Source organism: Scyliorhinus torazame, chromosome 10, assembly GCF_047496885.1.
Source record: "Scyliorhinus torazame isolate Kashiwa2021f chromosome 10, sScyTor2.1, whole genome shotgun sequence".
In the NCBI taxonomy this organism is placed as follows: domain Eukaryota; kingdom Metazoa; phylum Chordata; class Chondrichthyes; order Carcharhiniformes; family Scyliorhinidae; genus Scyliorhinus; species Scyliorhinus torazame.
The window spans coordinates 87,100,722-87,114,593 of record NC_092716.1 but is presented as its reverse complement, the minus strand read 5'-3'; the positions used below and the strand labels follow the sequence as shown (position 1 = coordinate 87,114,593).

General features: G+C 47.7%; 1 protein-coding gene across 5 annotated transcripts in view; it reads left to right on the top strand.

Annotated features, from left to right (window-relative positions):
- plekhg4 (pleckstrin homology domain containing, family G (with RhoGef domain) member 4) overlaps nucleotides 1–13,872 on the top strand; it is a 371,163-nt gene that overhangs the window by 356,269 nt on the left and 1,022 nt on the right. For 3 of the 5 annotated variants that reach the window (XM_072518380.1, XM_072518377.1, XM_072518381.1), the window contains one exon: nucleotides 1,800–1,878. The exons of 1 other annotated variant lie outside the window; for it this stretch is intronic. In XM_072518380.1, coding sequence (XP_072374481.1) covers nucleotides 1,800–1,844 — 45 coding nt within the window. In that variant the 3' untranslated portion in view covers nucleotides 1,845–1,878. The remainder of the gene's footprint in view (nucleotides 1–1,799; nucleotides 1,879–13,872) is intronic. One more of the 5 variants, XM_072518378.1, reaches the window with a different exon arrangement.

Here is a 13,872-nt window from a genome sequence, read left to right as displayed (position 1 = left end):
AGCAGATTGTCTCAGAGTCTCCGATTGTTCTCTTGTGTCTTCTCTACGTACCTAACTTTCCCTAACTGTTTTCTTTCAACACCCCACCCCTGGGACCATGTAATGTTCTTTGATTGGGATGATGTTGAATCTTGATATTGTAGTGTGAACAAAGACTTTGTTTTATAAACAAAGTTATTTATTACTAACACTACACTAACGAATTACTAAAATCTCTAAGATTAACACAATTGGAAATAATGGTCTAACACTAACTTACACTAAGATGCTACAGAGCCACTCCAATATGCGACTGCTGCAAGCTCCTTACTAACAGCTTCTGCTGGAACACATGGTGTGCCCAGGTTACATGACTGCCCACTCACACAACCTGGTGGTCGGATGCTGGAATTACAACAGCTATGCATCTACATATATTATTATTTACATACAGATAATAATGCAGATGACAATCTACTTATCATCACAAGTACTAAAATTGGCCATGTGGTTAACCGTGAGTAAGCAAGCTGTAGGCTGTACTAAGATAACAATGGACTGATCAGGTATGCAGAAAAAATGGCAAATGGAATTCAATCTGGAGGAGTGCATTTGTGGAAGGCATGCAAAGCAATTGGAATACACAATAAACGGTAGCATACTGAGGAGTGTAGAGCAACAGAAGGGACCTTTGAGTGCATGCCGCAGATCCCAGAGGTAGTAGGACAGGTAGAAAAGATGGTTAAAGATGTATACATATAGAACATAGAATTTACAGTGTAGGAAGAGGCCAGTCGGCCCATCGAGCCTGCACCGGCCCTTGGAAAGAGCACCCCACTTAAGCCCACAACTCCGCCCCATACCAGTAACCCCAAGAGAATCACCTGTTATACTTCACTTTATAACCTCACTCTTGCAAAATTTGTCATTCCACATTTACACTGGGCAGAATTCTGCACTCTGAGTGCTGGCCGAGGCGAGTGAACCGGTGTGCAGCACTCAATTTGCACAGCTGAGTTTTCTCTCCAGATTCTCTGGCCCTCTGTGCGCAGAACATCAGGGTGTGTGTGGTTTCTGCCTGATAGAGCCAGCAATGCAGATTTTGGAGCGCTATTTTTAAAGGCTGCCTCAATCTGCGTTGAAATAATACTCTTCCCACCCCTACTGTTACAAGGAACCCCATCACAGACAGAGGGAACTCTTTCTTTCTTTCTCTTCCCCCCCCCCCCTCCACACCCCCAATTCAGCTCCCCAGAGGACCCGCCACTGACTACCAGAGTGATGTTGTCTGGGCATGTCCCCTCCCCCTATCCTGCCTTTTTTTAAGTAAGTGGGATGTGAAGCTAAAGGGCCTGGGTTAGATTTCACAGACCATAATTTTTATTTACATTTTAGAAAAGTATTCTACGTTGAAGTATTTGTGCCCATTTAGTGCTCAGCCAAGCAATGCATTTGGGCATTTCAGCACCAGCCTTTAATCTAGAACACCCAGCGAAACTGTAGCCAGTCACACTGTGGTTACTATAATTTGATCTTGGGTGTGAAATTTACGCAACTTTGAGAATGGAAATGTTAGACTAATGTGGAGGAGAGATGTTCTGCATTGCCATTAGATACAATTTTTTTGAAAGTTGCTTGTGCCTAAGGCCTGGTGTCCATGTCATCTTGTGTGCCTCTGTTCAACAATATTTCTTGTGCTATTAGCTATGCTGCCCTGAACCTTAAGAAATTGATATTGTGAAACAAGATTCATTTCCATTCTCTTTCTTCAGTGTTGATCATGAACTGCTTTGGCTAACCTATCATTCTACTTTCCTCAGCAGAAATCAGATCAAATTACCATAAGTCCATCAACAATGGTGTAAGCATAGTTGTGCTTTCTATCCTGCCTTTTTTTAAGTAAGTGGGATGTTGCTTTCTTGCGTTATTTGCTTTGCTTGCGGAGTGCTTTTACTATAAGTAGGTGGACAAGCTGGAATTAAAACATCAGTATATTTCCTGACTATTTAGTATAGGCTATATAGAATACATAATGTTTCAGATAGCTGAGCCATTAGGCAGGTAATGAGGAAGTCTTCTCAGTCCAGTAGTTGTCTGCTACTGGCCTGAAGTGACTGAATACATTATTAAAATAGTTGAGATCATTTGCAGTTGCAATCAACTGCCTCAATGAAACACGAGACTCAACAGCAACCCCCCACCCACCCACCTCTATAAAGAAGACAATGTATAGACTTTTAAATTACAAAACGTTTTTTTTTAATAAATATTTTATTGAAAATTTTTGGTCAACCAACACAGTACATTGTGCATCCTTTACACAATATTATAACAACACAAATAACAATGACCTATTTTATAAACAAAAATGAATAAATAATAAATAACAAAAATGAAAACTAACCCTAATTGGCAACTGCCTTATCACAAGTAACATTCTCCAAAAATATAATTTAACAGTCCAATATATAATTATCTGTCGCAACGACCTATACATATTATACAGTATATATTAACAACCCTGAGAGTCCTTCTGGTTCCTCCTCCCTCCACCCCCCCCCCCCCCCCCCCCCCCCACCCCCCCGATCCTGGGCTGCTGCTGCTGCCTTCTTTTTTCCATTCCATCTATCTTTCTGCGAGGTATTCGACGAACGGTTGCCACCGCCTGGTGAACCCTTGAGCCGACCCCCTTAGAACGAACTTAATCCACTCTAGCTTTATAAACCCTGCCATGTCATTTATCCAGGTCTCCACCCCCGGGGGCTTGGCTTCTTTCCACATTAGCAATATCCTGCGCCGGGCTACTAGGGACGCAAAGGCCAAAACATCGGCCTCTCTCGCCTCCTGCACTCCCGGCTCTTGTGCAACCCCAAATATAGCCAACCCCCAGCTTGGTTCGACCCGGACCCCCACTACTTTTGAAAGCACCTTTGTCACCCCCATCCAAAACCCCTGTAGTGCCGGGCATGACCAAAACATATGGGTATGATTCGCTGGGCTTCTCGAGCACCTCGCACACCTATCCTCCACCCCAAAAAATTTACTGAGCCGTGCTCCAGTCATATGTGCCCTGTGTAATAACTTAAACTGAATCAGGCTTAGCCTGGCACACGAGGACGACGAGTTTACCCTGCTTAGGGCATCTGCCCACAGCCCCTCCTCGATCTCCTCCCCCAGCTCTTCTTCCCATTTCCCTTTTAGTTCATCTACCATAGTCTCCCCTTCGTCCCTCATTTCCCTATATATATCTGACACCTTACCATCCCCCACCCATGTCTTTGAGATCACTCTGTCCTGCACCTCTTGTGTCGGGAGCTGCGGGAATTCCCTCACCTGTTGCCTCGCAAAAGCCCTCAGTTGCATGTACCTGAATGCATTCCCTTGGGGCAACCCATATTTCTCGGTCAGCGTTCCCAGACTCGCGAACTTCCCATCCACAAACAGATCTTTCAGTTGCGTTATTCCTGCTCTTTGCCACATTCCATATCCCCCATCCATTCCCCCCGGGGCAAACCTATGGTTGTTTCTTATCGGGGACCCCCCCCCCCCCAAGGCTCCAGTCTTTCCCCTATGCCGTCTCCACTGTCCCCAAATCTTCAGTGTAGCCACCACCACCGGGCTTGTGGTGTAGTTCCTCGGTGAGAACGGCAATGGGGCTGTCACCATAGCCTGTAGGCTAGTCCCCCTACAGGACGCCCTCTCTAATCTCTTCCACGCCGCTCCCTCCTCCTCTCCCATCCACTTACTCACCATTGAAATATTAGCGGCCCAATAATACTCACTTAGGCTCCGTAGTGCCAGCCCCCCCTATCCCTGCTACGCTGTAAGAATCCCTTCCTCAACTGAAAGCCGGGTCTTCCCGGCCCACACAAAACCCATGATGCTCTTTTCAATCCTTTTAAAAAAAAGCCTTCGTGATCACCACCGGGAGGCACTGAAACACAAAGAGGAATCTCGGGAGGACCACCATCTTAACCGCCTGCACCCTCCCTGCCAGTGACAGGGATACCATATCCCATCTCTTGAAATCCTCCTCCATTTGTTCCACCAACCGCGTTAAATTTAACCCTTGCAATGTGCCCCAATTCTTGGCTATCTGGATCCCCAGGTAACGAAAGTCCCTTGTTACCTTCCTCAACGGTAGGTCCTCTATTTCTCTACTCTGCTCCCCTGGATGCACCACAAACAACTCACTTTTCCCCATGTTCAATTTATACCCTGAAAAATCCCCAAACTCCCCAAGTATCCGCATTATTTCTGGCATCCCCTCCGCCGGGTCTGCCACGTATAGTAGCAAATCGTTCGCATACAAAGATACCCGGTGTTCTTCTCCTCCTCTAAGTACTCCCCTCCACTTCTTGGAACCCCTCAACGCTATCGCCAGGGGCTCAATCGCCAGTGCAAACCATAATGGGGACGGAGGGCATCCCTGCCTTGTCCCTCTATGGAGCCGAAAATATGCAGATCCCCGTCCATTCGTGACCATGCTCGCCATCGGGGCCCTATACAACAGCTGCACCCATCTAACATACCCCTCTCCAAAACCAAATCTCCTCAACACCTCCCACAAATAATCCCACTCCACTCTATCAAATGCTTTCTCGGCATCCATCGCCACTACTATCTCCGTTTCCCCCTCTGGTGGGGCCATCATCATTACCCCTAACAGCCTCCGAAGATTCGTGTTCAGCTGTCTCCCCTTCACAAACCCAGTTTGGTCCTCGTGGACCACCCCCGGGATACATTCCTCTATTCTCATTGCCATTACCTTGGCCAGGATCTTGGCATCTACATTTAGGAGGGAAATAGGTCTATAGGACCCGCATTGTAGCGGGTCCTTTTCCTTCTTTAAGAGAAGCGATATCGTTGCTTCAGACATAGTCGGGGGCAGTTGTCCCCTTTCCTTTGCCTCATTAAAGGTCCTCGTCAATACCGGGGCGAGCAAGTCCACATATTTTCTATAGAATTCGACTGGGAATCCATCCGGTCCCGGGGCCTTTCCCGCCTGCATGCTCCTAATTCCTTTCACCACTTCTTCTACCTCGATCTGTGCTCCCAGTCCCACCCTTTCCTGCTCTTCCACCTTGGGAAATTCCAGCCGATCCAAGAAGCCCATCATTCTCTCCCTCCCATCCGGGGGTTGAGCTTCATATAATTTTTTATAAAATGTCTTGAACACTCCATTCACTCTCTCCGCTCCCCCGCTCCATCTCTCCTTCCTCATCCCTCACTCCCCCTATTTCCCTCGCTGCTCCCCTTTTCCTCAATTGGTGTGCCAGCAACCTGCTCGCCTTCTCCCCATATTCGTACTGTACACCCTGTGCCTTCCGCCATTGTGCCTCTGCAGTGCCCGTAGTCAGCAAGTCAAATTCTACATGTAGCCTTTGCCTTTCCCTGTACAGTCCCTCCTCCGGTGCTTCCGCATATTGTCTGTCCACCCTCAAAAGTTCTTGCAGCAACCGCTCCCGTTCCTTACTCTCCTGCTTCCCTTTATGTGCCCTTATTGATATCAGCTCCCCTCTAACCACCGCCTTCAACGCCTCCCAGACCACTCCCACCTGGACCTCCCCATTATCATTGAGTTCCAAGTACTTGTCAATGCACCCCCTCACCCTTAGACACACCCCTTCATCTGCCATTAGTCCCATGTCCATTCTCCAGGGTGGGCGCCCTCCCGTTTCCTCCCCTATCTCCAAGTCCACCCAGTGTGGAGCGTGATCCGAAATGGCTATAGCCGTATACTCCGTTCCCCTCACCTTCGGGATCAACGCCCTTCCCAGCACAAAAAAGTCTATTCGCGAGTAGACTTTATGAACATAGGAGAAAAACGAGAACTCCTTACTCCTAGGTCTGCTAAATCTCCACGGGTCTACACCTCCCATCTGCTCCATAAAATCTTTAAGTACCTCGGCTGCTGCCGGCCTCCTTCCAGTCCTGGACTTCGACCTATCCAGCCCTGGTTCCAACACCGCATTAAAATCTCCCCCCATTATCAGCTTTCCCATCTCTAGGTCCGGAATGCGTCCTAGCATCCGCCTCATAAAATTGGCATCATCCCAGTTCGGGGCATATACGTTTACCAAAACCACCGTCTCCCCCTGTAGTTTGCCACTCACCATCACGTATCTGCCCCCGTTATCCGCCACTATAGTCTTTGCCTCGAACATTACCCGCTTCCCCACTAATATAGCCACCCCTGTTTTTCGCATCTAGCCCCGAATGGAACACCTGCCCCACCCATCCTTTGCGTAGCCTAACCTGGTCTATCAGTTTCAGGTGCGTTTCCTGTAACATAACCACATCTGCCTTAAGTTTCTTAAGGTGTGCGAGTACCCGTGCCCTCTTTATCGGCCCTTTCAGCCCTCTCACGTGATCAGCCGTGTTGGGGGGCTTCCTTGTTGATTAGCCATCCCCTTTTTCCAGCTCCTCACCCGGTTCCCACGCAGCTGTATCTCCCCCAGGCGGTGCCCCCCCCCCCCCCCACCCATCCCCTCCCATACCAGCTCCCCCCCTCTCCCCAGCAGCAGCAACCCAGTAATCCCCCCCCCCCCCCCCCCCCCCCTAGATCCCCCGCTAGCGTAATTACTCCCCCCATGTTGCTCCCAGAAGTCAGCAAACTCTGGCCGACCTCGGCTTCCCCCGTGACCTCGGCTCGCATCGTGCGACGCCCCCTCCTTCCTGCTTCTCTATTCCCGCCATGATTATCATAGCGCGGGAACCAAGCCCGCGCTTCTCCCTTGGCCCCGCCTCCAATGGCCAACGCCCCATCTCCTCCACCTCCCCTCCTCCCACCATCACCACCTGTGGAAGAGAGAAAAGTTACCACATCGCAGGATTAGTACATAAAACTCCTCTTTCCCCCCTTTTTAACCCCCCTCTTCGCCCCCCACATTCGCCCCACCACTTTGTTCAAACGTTCTTTTTAATAACCCGCTCATTCCAGTTTTTCTTCCACAATAAAAGTCCACGCTTCATCCGCCGTCTCAAAGTAGTGGTGCCTCCCTCGATATGTGACCCACAGTCTTGCCGGTTGCAGCATTCCAAATTTTATCTTTTTATGACGCACCGCCTTGGCCCGATTAAAGCTCGCCCTCCTTCTCGCCACCTCCGCACTCCAGTCTTGATAAACGCGGATCACCGCGTTCTCCCATTTATTGCTCCGAGTTTTCTTTGCCCATCTAAGGACCATTTCTCTATCCTTAAAACGGAGGAATCTCACCACTATGGCTCTGGGAATTTCTCCTGCTCTCGGTCCTCGCGCCATCACTCGGTATGCTCCCTCCACCTCCAACGGACCCGCCGGGGCCTCCGCTCCCATTAACGAGTGCAGCATCGTGCTCACATATGCCCCGACGTCCGCTCCCTCCGCACCTTCAGGAAGACCAAGAATCCTCAGGTTGTTCCTCCTTGCGTTGTTCTCCAGTGCCTCCAACCTTTCCACACATCATTTCTGATGTGCCTCATGCGTCTCCGTCTTCACCACCAGGCCCTGTATGTCGTCCTCATTCTCGGCTGCCTTTGCCTTCACGACCCGAAGCTCCCGCTCCTGGGTCTTTTGTTCCTCATTTAGCCCTTCGATCGCCTGTAGTATCGGGGCCAACAGCTCTTTCTTCATTTCCTTTTTGAGCTCTTCCACACAGCATTTCAAGAACTCTTGTTGTTCAGGGCCCCATGTTAAACTGCCACCTTCCGACGCCATCTTGGTTTTTACTTGCCTTCCTTGCCGCTGTTCTAAAGCATCCACTGCAATCCGGCCACTTTCTCCTCCTTTTTTCATCCGTATCCAGGGGGGTCCCCTTCTGGTTTACCGCACAGTGCTTTTAGCCGTCAAAATTGCCGTTGAGGCTCCTATCAAGAGCCCAAAAGTCCGTTTCACCGGGAGCTGCCGAAACGTGCGACTCAGCTGGTCATCGCCGCACCCCGAACCTGATGTCTGTTTTAGGAGTGATTGTGACAATACTTGCACGACACAAACTGTTGCTAATTAGATAGTTTCCCCATCGTCATTTATTATTCCACGTGTGAGAGCTTCTCCAGACACACACACCCTTGTCGCTGGAGCTGCAGAGTGTCATTACAAAACGTTTTTAATGTAAAATATAATTAAACCCCCTAATTATCACAGATGTCTGATTATTGGCAGCCTATGTGCTGTTTTGCTGCATATATACCACTCTCCAAGACAAAAGTGTCACTTTAAGGTCAGTCAGGAAATTCTCAAAGAAAGGTTCCCCTCTCTCACTGCCGAATCAGGGCGCAAATCAGTGGGACAAAATTGAAATCCGCATTTTGGTGCGTTTGGCGAGATCACGGCCTGTATTCAACGGCACTTAGTGCCAAAAATGAGCCCCATGTCAATCTCGCCATTATAGGCTCCCTCGCCATCTGATTCGCCCGGCTTGCACCTCAGCAACTCGCCACTAACAATAGCTACTTTCAAACAGCTCCCTCACCACTCACTCCCAAACAGCACACAAGCATGGCAGTGTGCAGACCTGCTCCTCACATTGGCAATGTCAACCTGACCAGGCCTGCAGTTGGGGAGGGGGGCGGGGGGGCTCGTTCCCCCAAGAGGGTCGGAGAACCGGCTGTTTGTGGGGGGCGGGGAGAAACCAGTGACCGACAGCAAGGTTGCCTGTGCCAGAGATGTGTGGATCCACTGCCCCTTCACCCAGATGACCTGTCTCAGTTAATGTCACACAAAATTATTCTTCCCTCTCACTGACCACATGTCCATTGTCTCGCAGGATCACCATTTGATGAGGCAGAGCCATCCAAAGTTGTACCCAACTCTGCCACCCAAGGAGACCACTGACCATGTGTCACAACTTTCACCTGCACCTTCCACCAGCGCAGAGACACACACCTGGGCAATATTAGTAGACAGGCTTCATGGGCACTATCTGATGAGCACCACCATTGCTGATGCCCATCAGGTGGAGGCAGGTACATCCAAGGGAGATAGCAGTTCTGGTTCCTGCTGGATCCCAGGACACAGTTCGGTCCCAGCCAGATGTCGAGCCTCTGGACAAGGTTACTCCTGACCTGACGATAGGCTAGAGCCGTGACATTCCAGCAATGTATGGCACCATGATCAACACTGCTAGGGTGGCGACTGCAGTTGAGCATGGCTTGCGTGCCATGAATGATGGTGTCCAATGTATGGCTCAGTCTGTGACGATGCTGGCTGAGAGCCTCAACATCATGTCGCAGTCGATGAGGGACGTGTCCCAGACACTGGTGGGCATTGCCGAGGCACTTCAGGGCATGGCCCAGTCACGGAGGACCATCGCTAAAGGCGATCGCAAGGGCGACAACACCATGGTACAGACAATGGGGAGCCTCTGGGACTAGCAGAGCCAGTAAATCAAGAGGGTTCTAGAGCTCATTCCAGCTGCCCCACCATCCCATGGAGTCCCCTAGGGTCTTATGGGCACCCCCAGGGAGGAGGAGGTGCTGAAGGCCAACACAGGGCCTGCCACCAAGGAGACTAGTGCAGTTTCCAGTTTTTATGTCCCCCCCCCCCCCCCCCCCCCCCGACACTGGTGCATCTCAAGTGCAGCTGGCAGAACAGGGTGGCATGGTGAGACCTGTGACAATGCAAAGTCGGTCAGGGTCCTCCAGAGAAAGTCATCCAAGGGCATCAAAGACCACAGGGCGTGGAAAGCAGCAGGCTGCCTCCACATCTGATGTGCATCCTTGGAACACACCTAAACATAGCATTAGACCACGGAAGGTAAAGAAAAGTGAGGAGCACTGAGTGGGCAATGGTGAGGTCACTATCCTTAGTTAGGGGGAATGGAAATCCGTTACATTAAAATGTTCACTATTAAAACATGTCGCACCTTATACATGTGAAGTCTCTGTCATGTTAATCTTCACAGGGACTGCCTTCACGCCCACTCCCCCCACAGTGTCCAAGATCAAAAGCCCCTGATGCAGTCTCCGTTCAGAGGATGGGTGTGAGCAGAAAGACAGCAGTCAGTCTTTATCAGATCCTGAGGAGCACCAGCTTTCCTCACAATGTGATCATCACTCTCCTGCCTTGTATAATGACCTGCTAACAGTGCCTATCAATACTGGCCCATTACCCTGGAGTGATGTTACACAGACTCTTTGAGGGGATAACAGGGTGGTTGAGGAGGGTGCGGTATATGAGGAGGGAAATGGGGTTGGGGGGTTGTTGAGCTGACGGATCCTAGCAGAATATGGAGATGATGAGGGCCTCCTTGGTCCTCCAGGATATCAGACCCTCGCCGCAGCCTGTCCTTCACCCTCCAGCTCCTCCCCAGTGTCGTCCTCCAGTCCCTCCTGGTCCACCTCCTCAGACGAGGCCACATATCCCTCCTCCTCCTCCAGCATGTCGCCCCACTGCTGTGCCAGATTGTGGAGGGCACAGCAGACCCCCACATAGCAGAAGACATTCTGGGAGGTGTGCTACAGGGCACCGCTAGAGTGGTCAAGGCATCGGAACCCCATCTTGTGCAGCCAGATGCACCAAGATGCGGGGAGTCAGAATCCCGCCCCATAGCTTTTGAAATGGAGTCAATCCATATATTAACTACTTTAATCAGTGTAATCTTGATTACTTGGATAATCTTCAGTATACAGACATGTATACTGACATGCCAACCTCACTGCCTCATAAACCAAACTTAAAAATCAAAAGATTTGGTGTAAAACACAGGAGTTGCTATTTTTTCAGCATTGACAGTTGAATTATATACCTCATTATTGCCTGTCTTTCAAACAGGTCAGGGGTCTTTACAAAAACTATATTCCTGCATCTGAAAATGTTTCCAAATGTTTTTTAAAACTCCTACCTGTTATCCCTGCACGTTATAAAAGGATCGGCTCTCCCACCAGAGCAGAATGGCCCATCATGTCTGTACCAGCTTTTTGGTAGAGTAATAGTTAGCTGCATTCCCATTCTGTTCTCCCATAGCTTCACTTTTAAAGGTTACATCTGCATCTGCTTCCACCACCCATTCAGAAAGTATATTCTGGATCTCGATCATAATACATAATTGAGAAATGGATAGGATATTCTTTATAGGTTTTAATGAAATAAGGTGGGAAGTGGCTCTTGTGGACCATAAACACCAGCATGGACCATTTGAGCCAAATGACCAGTTTCTGTGCTTAAATTTATGTGACATTCTATACTTTCCATATTGTTACCACATGTATAAAAATCTCAGACAGCAAAAATTCAAATTTCAGTGGATCGGAGTCATCAATCATTTGTCCTAATTAAGTTACAACAAGACTTGGGAGAAAGAGAAACTATTGTGTTATCTTCTACCGTTGTAGCAAAAGGGAAAGAAAGTCTAAAGTGACCATCCGAAGGACCATGTGACCCCCACATCGCCTCTGATTCAACTTCTCCCTGCTATTGATGTCACCACAATGATCTGGAATATGGGTACCATCGGGATCCTATGGTGTATGTTTGGATATGGCAAAACTTAATTTCTGGGACTAACATGTTGAAAACATCTGACCCAAGTTTGAGTCAGGCCATTTTTCAGATATCCTATAATGGGCATCTGATATCTTGCTTTCACCAATGAACATACGAACAAAAAGCAGGAGAAATTGCTGGAGTCGGTAATCAGGGGTGGGGTAACTGAACACCTCAAAAAAAGTTTGATCGTTCAGGGAGAACCAGCATGGATTTGGGGCTGTTTAGCACCGGGCTAAATCGCTGGCTTTGAAAGCAGACCAAGGCAGGCCAGCAGCACGGTTCAATTCCCGTAACAGCCTCCCCGAACAGGCGCCGGAATGTGGCGACTAGGGGCTTTTCACAGTAACTTCATTGAAGCCTACTTGTGACAATAAGCGATTGTCATTTTCATTGAAGGGAAGGTCATGCCTGACTCTTATTGAATTTTTTTTGAAGAGGGGACTAAGGTAGGGAAATATCTACAGATGTTATTTATATGGACTTCCAGGAGGCACTTGATAAATCCACATAGGAGACTGTTAACTAAGGTAGAAGCCGACAGAGTTGAGGGCAAATTATTGACATGGTTAGGAAATTGGTTGAATGGCAGGTGACAGACAATGGGGATAATGGGTTAGTACTCTAACTGGCAGGCTGTGACCAGTGGTGTACCACATGGATCTGTGTTGGGGCCTCAATTTTTTACATTATTCATTAATGACTTGGATGAAGGCATAGAAAGTCATATATACAAATTTGCTGATCCAAAGTTAGGTGGCATCGTAGACAGTCGAGATGGTAGCATAAAATTGCAAGGAGATATTGACAGATTAGGTGAATGGGCAAAATTGTGGCGGATGGAATTCAATGTAAGCAAGTGTGAAATTATCCATTTTGGACCAAAAAAAGATAGAGCAGAGTACTTTCTAAATGGAAAGAGGTTAGGTACAGTGGATATCCAAAGAGATTTGGAAGTTCAGGTGCATAGATCCTTCAAGTGCAGAAAATAATCAAAAAGGCTAATGGAATGCTAGCCTTTATATCTAGAGGACTGGAGTATAAAGATACAGGGTTATGCTGCAGCTATACAAAGCCATGGTTAGAGCTCACTTAGAGTACTGTGAGCAGTTCTGGGGACTACACTTTAGGAAGGATATTTTGGCCTTGGAAGGAGTGCACCGTAGGTTTACAGGGGTTAATTTAGGAAAGATTACACAAATTGAGACTGTTTTCACTATAATTTGGACAATTAAGGGGCAATCAAAATATTCAAGATAGTAAGAGGGAAAGACAGGGTAGATAAAGATAAACTCTTTCCACTGGTTGGAGATTCTAAAACTAGGGTCATTGTCTAAAAATTAGGGCTTGACCATTCAGGAGAGATGTTAGGAAGCACTTCATGCAAAGGGTGGTGGAGGTTTGGAACTCTCTCCCACAAGAAGTAGTTGAAGCTAGAATTTTGTTAAGCAAAGATATTAAGGGATGTCAGCGTATAACGGCAAGATGGGAGAAATTATCTTTTACTTCAACCAAGCAACATTTTTAAATTCATTGGAGGAAGAGGTTGGTTATAAGGTTAAAATGTTAACTTGTTTCTATTGTCTCCCTTTTTATCTGTGCTGCTTTGCTTCAAGTTAGTGTTTTCATGCACATTTCAAACAGAATTTTAATAACTGGTTTTGTTTCCAGCATCTAAAATCATGGAGTAAATCAAATAAACAAGATTGAATCTAATTTGGAATTGAAAGCGTGGATGCTTCTAATAAGGCTCTTTTTTGCATTTACCTCCTAGTGAGTGATATTCCACAGTCCAAAATTGATTGTTAAAATAACTACAGAATGACTTGTATTGGAAATGGGAATATCACACTGGCACAATAGTGGAATGTTTCTGATAGAACTTAAGGTGCACTTGGCAGAATATTTGGAGCTCAGAATCACAGAATTGTTACTTCGCAGGCCATTTGGTCCATTGTATCTGCACCTGCTTTTTGAGCATTTCACTTAGTGCCGTTCTCCTGGCTTCTCCCCATAACATTGTTTCTTTTCAGATAATCATCTTGAATGCCTCATTTGAACCCGTCTCCACCACACTCTCAGGCAGTGCATTCCGGACCTGAACCTTTGCTGTGTGAACAAGTGTTTTTCTCATAGTGCTTTTGCTTCTTTTGCCAGTTGCTTTACTTACACTAGTGGGAACAGTTTCTCCTCAGCTACTCTGACCAACCCCCTCATGATTTTTATTATCTTTATCAAATCTCCTCTCACCCTTCTCCAATCTTTCTTCATAACTGGAGTTCCTCAACCTTAAAAGCATTCTTGTAAACCTCTTCTGCACTCTCTCCAATGCCTTCACATCCTTCCTAAAATGCGACACCCAGAACTGTAGTGTTCCAGCTGAGGTCTAAATAGTAGTGTATTATACAATTCATCCCTCCCCTAAAGAA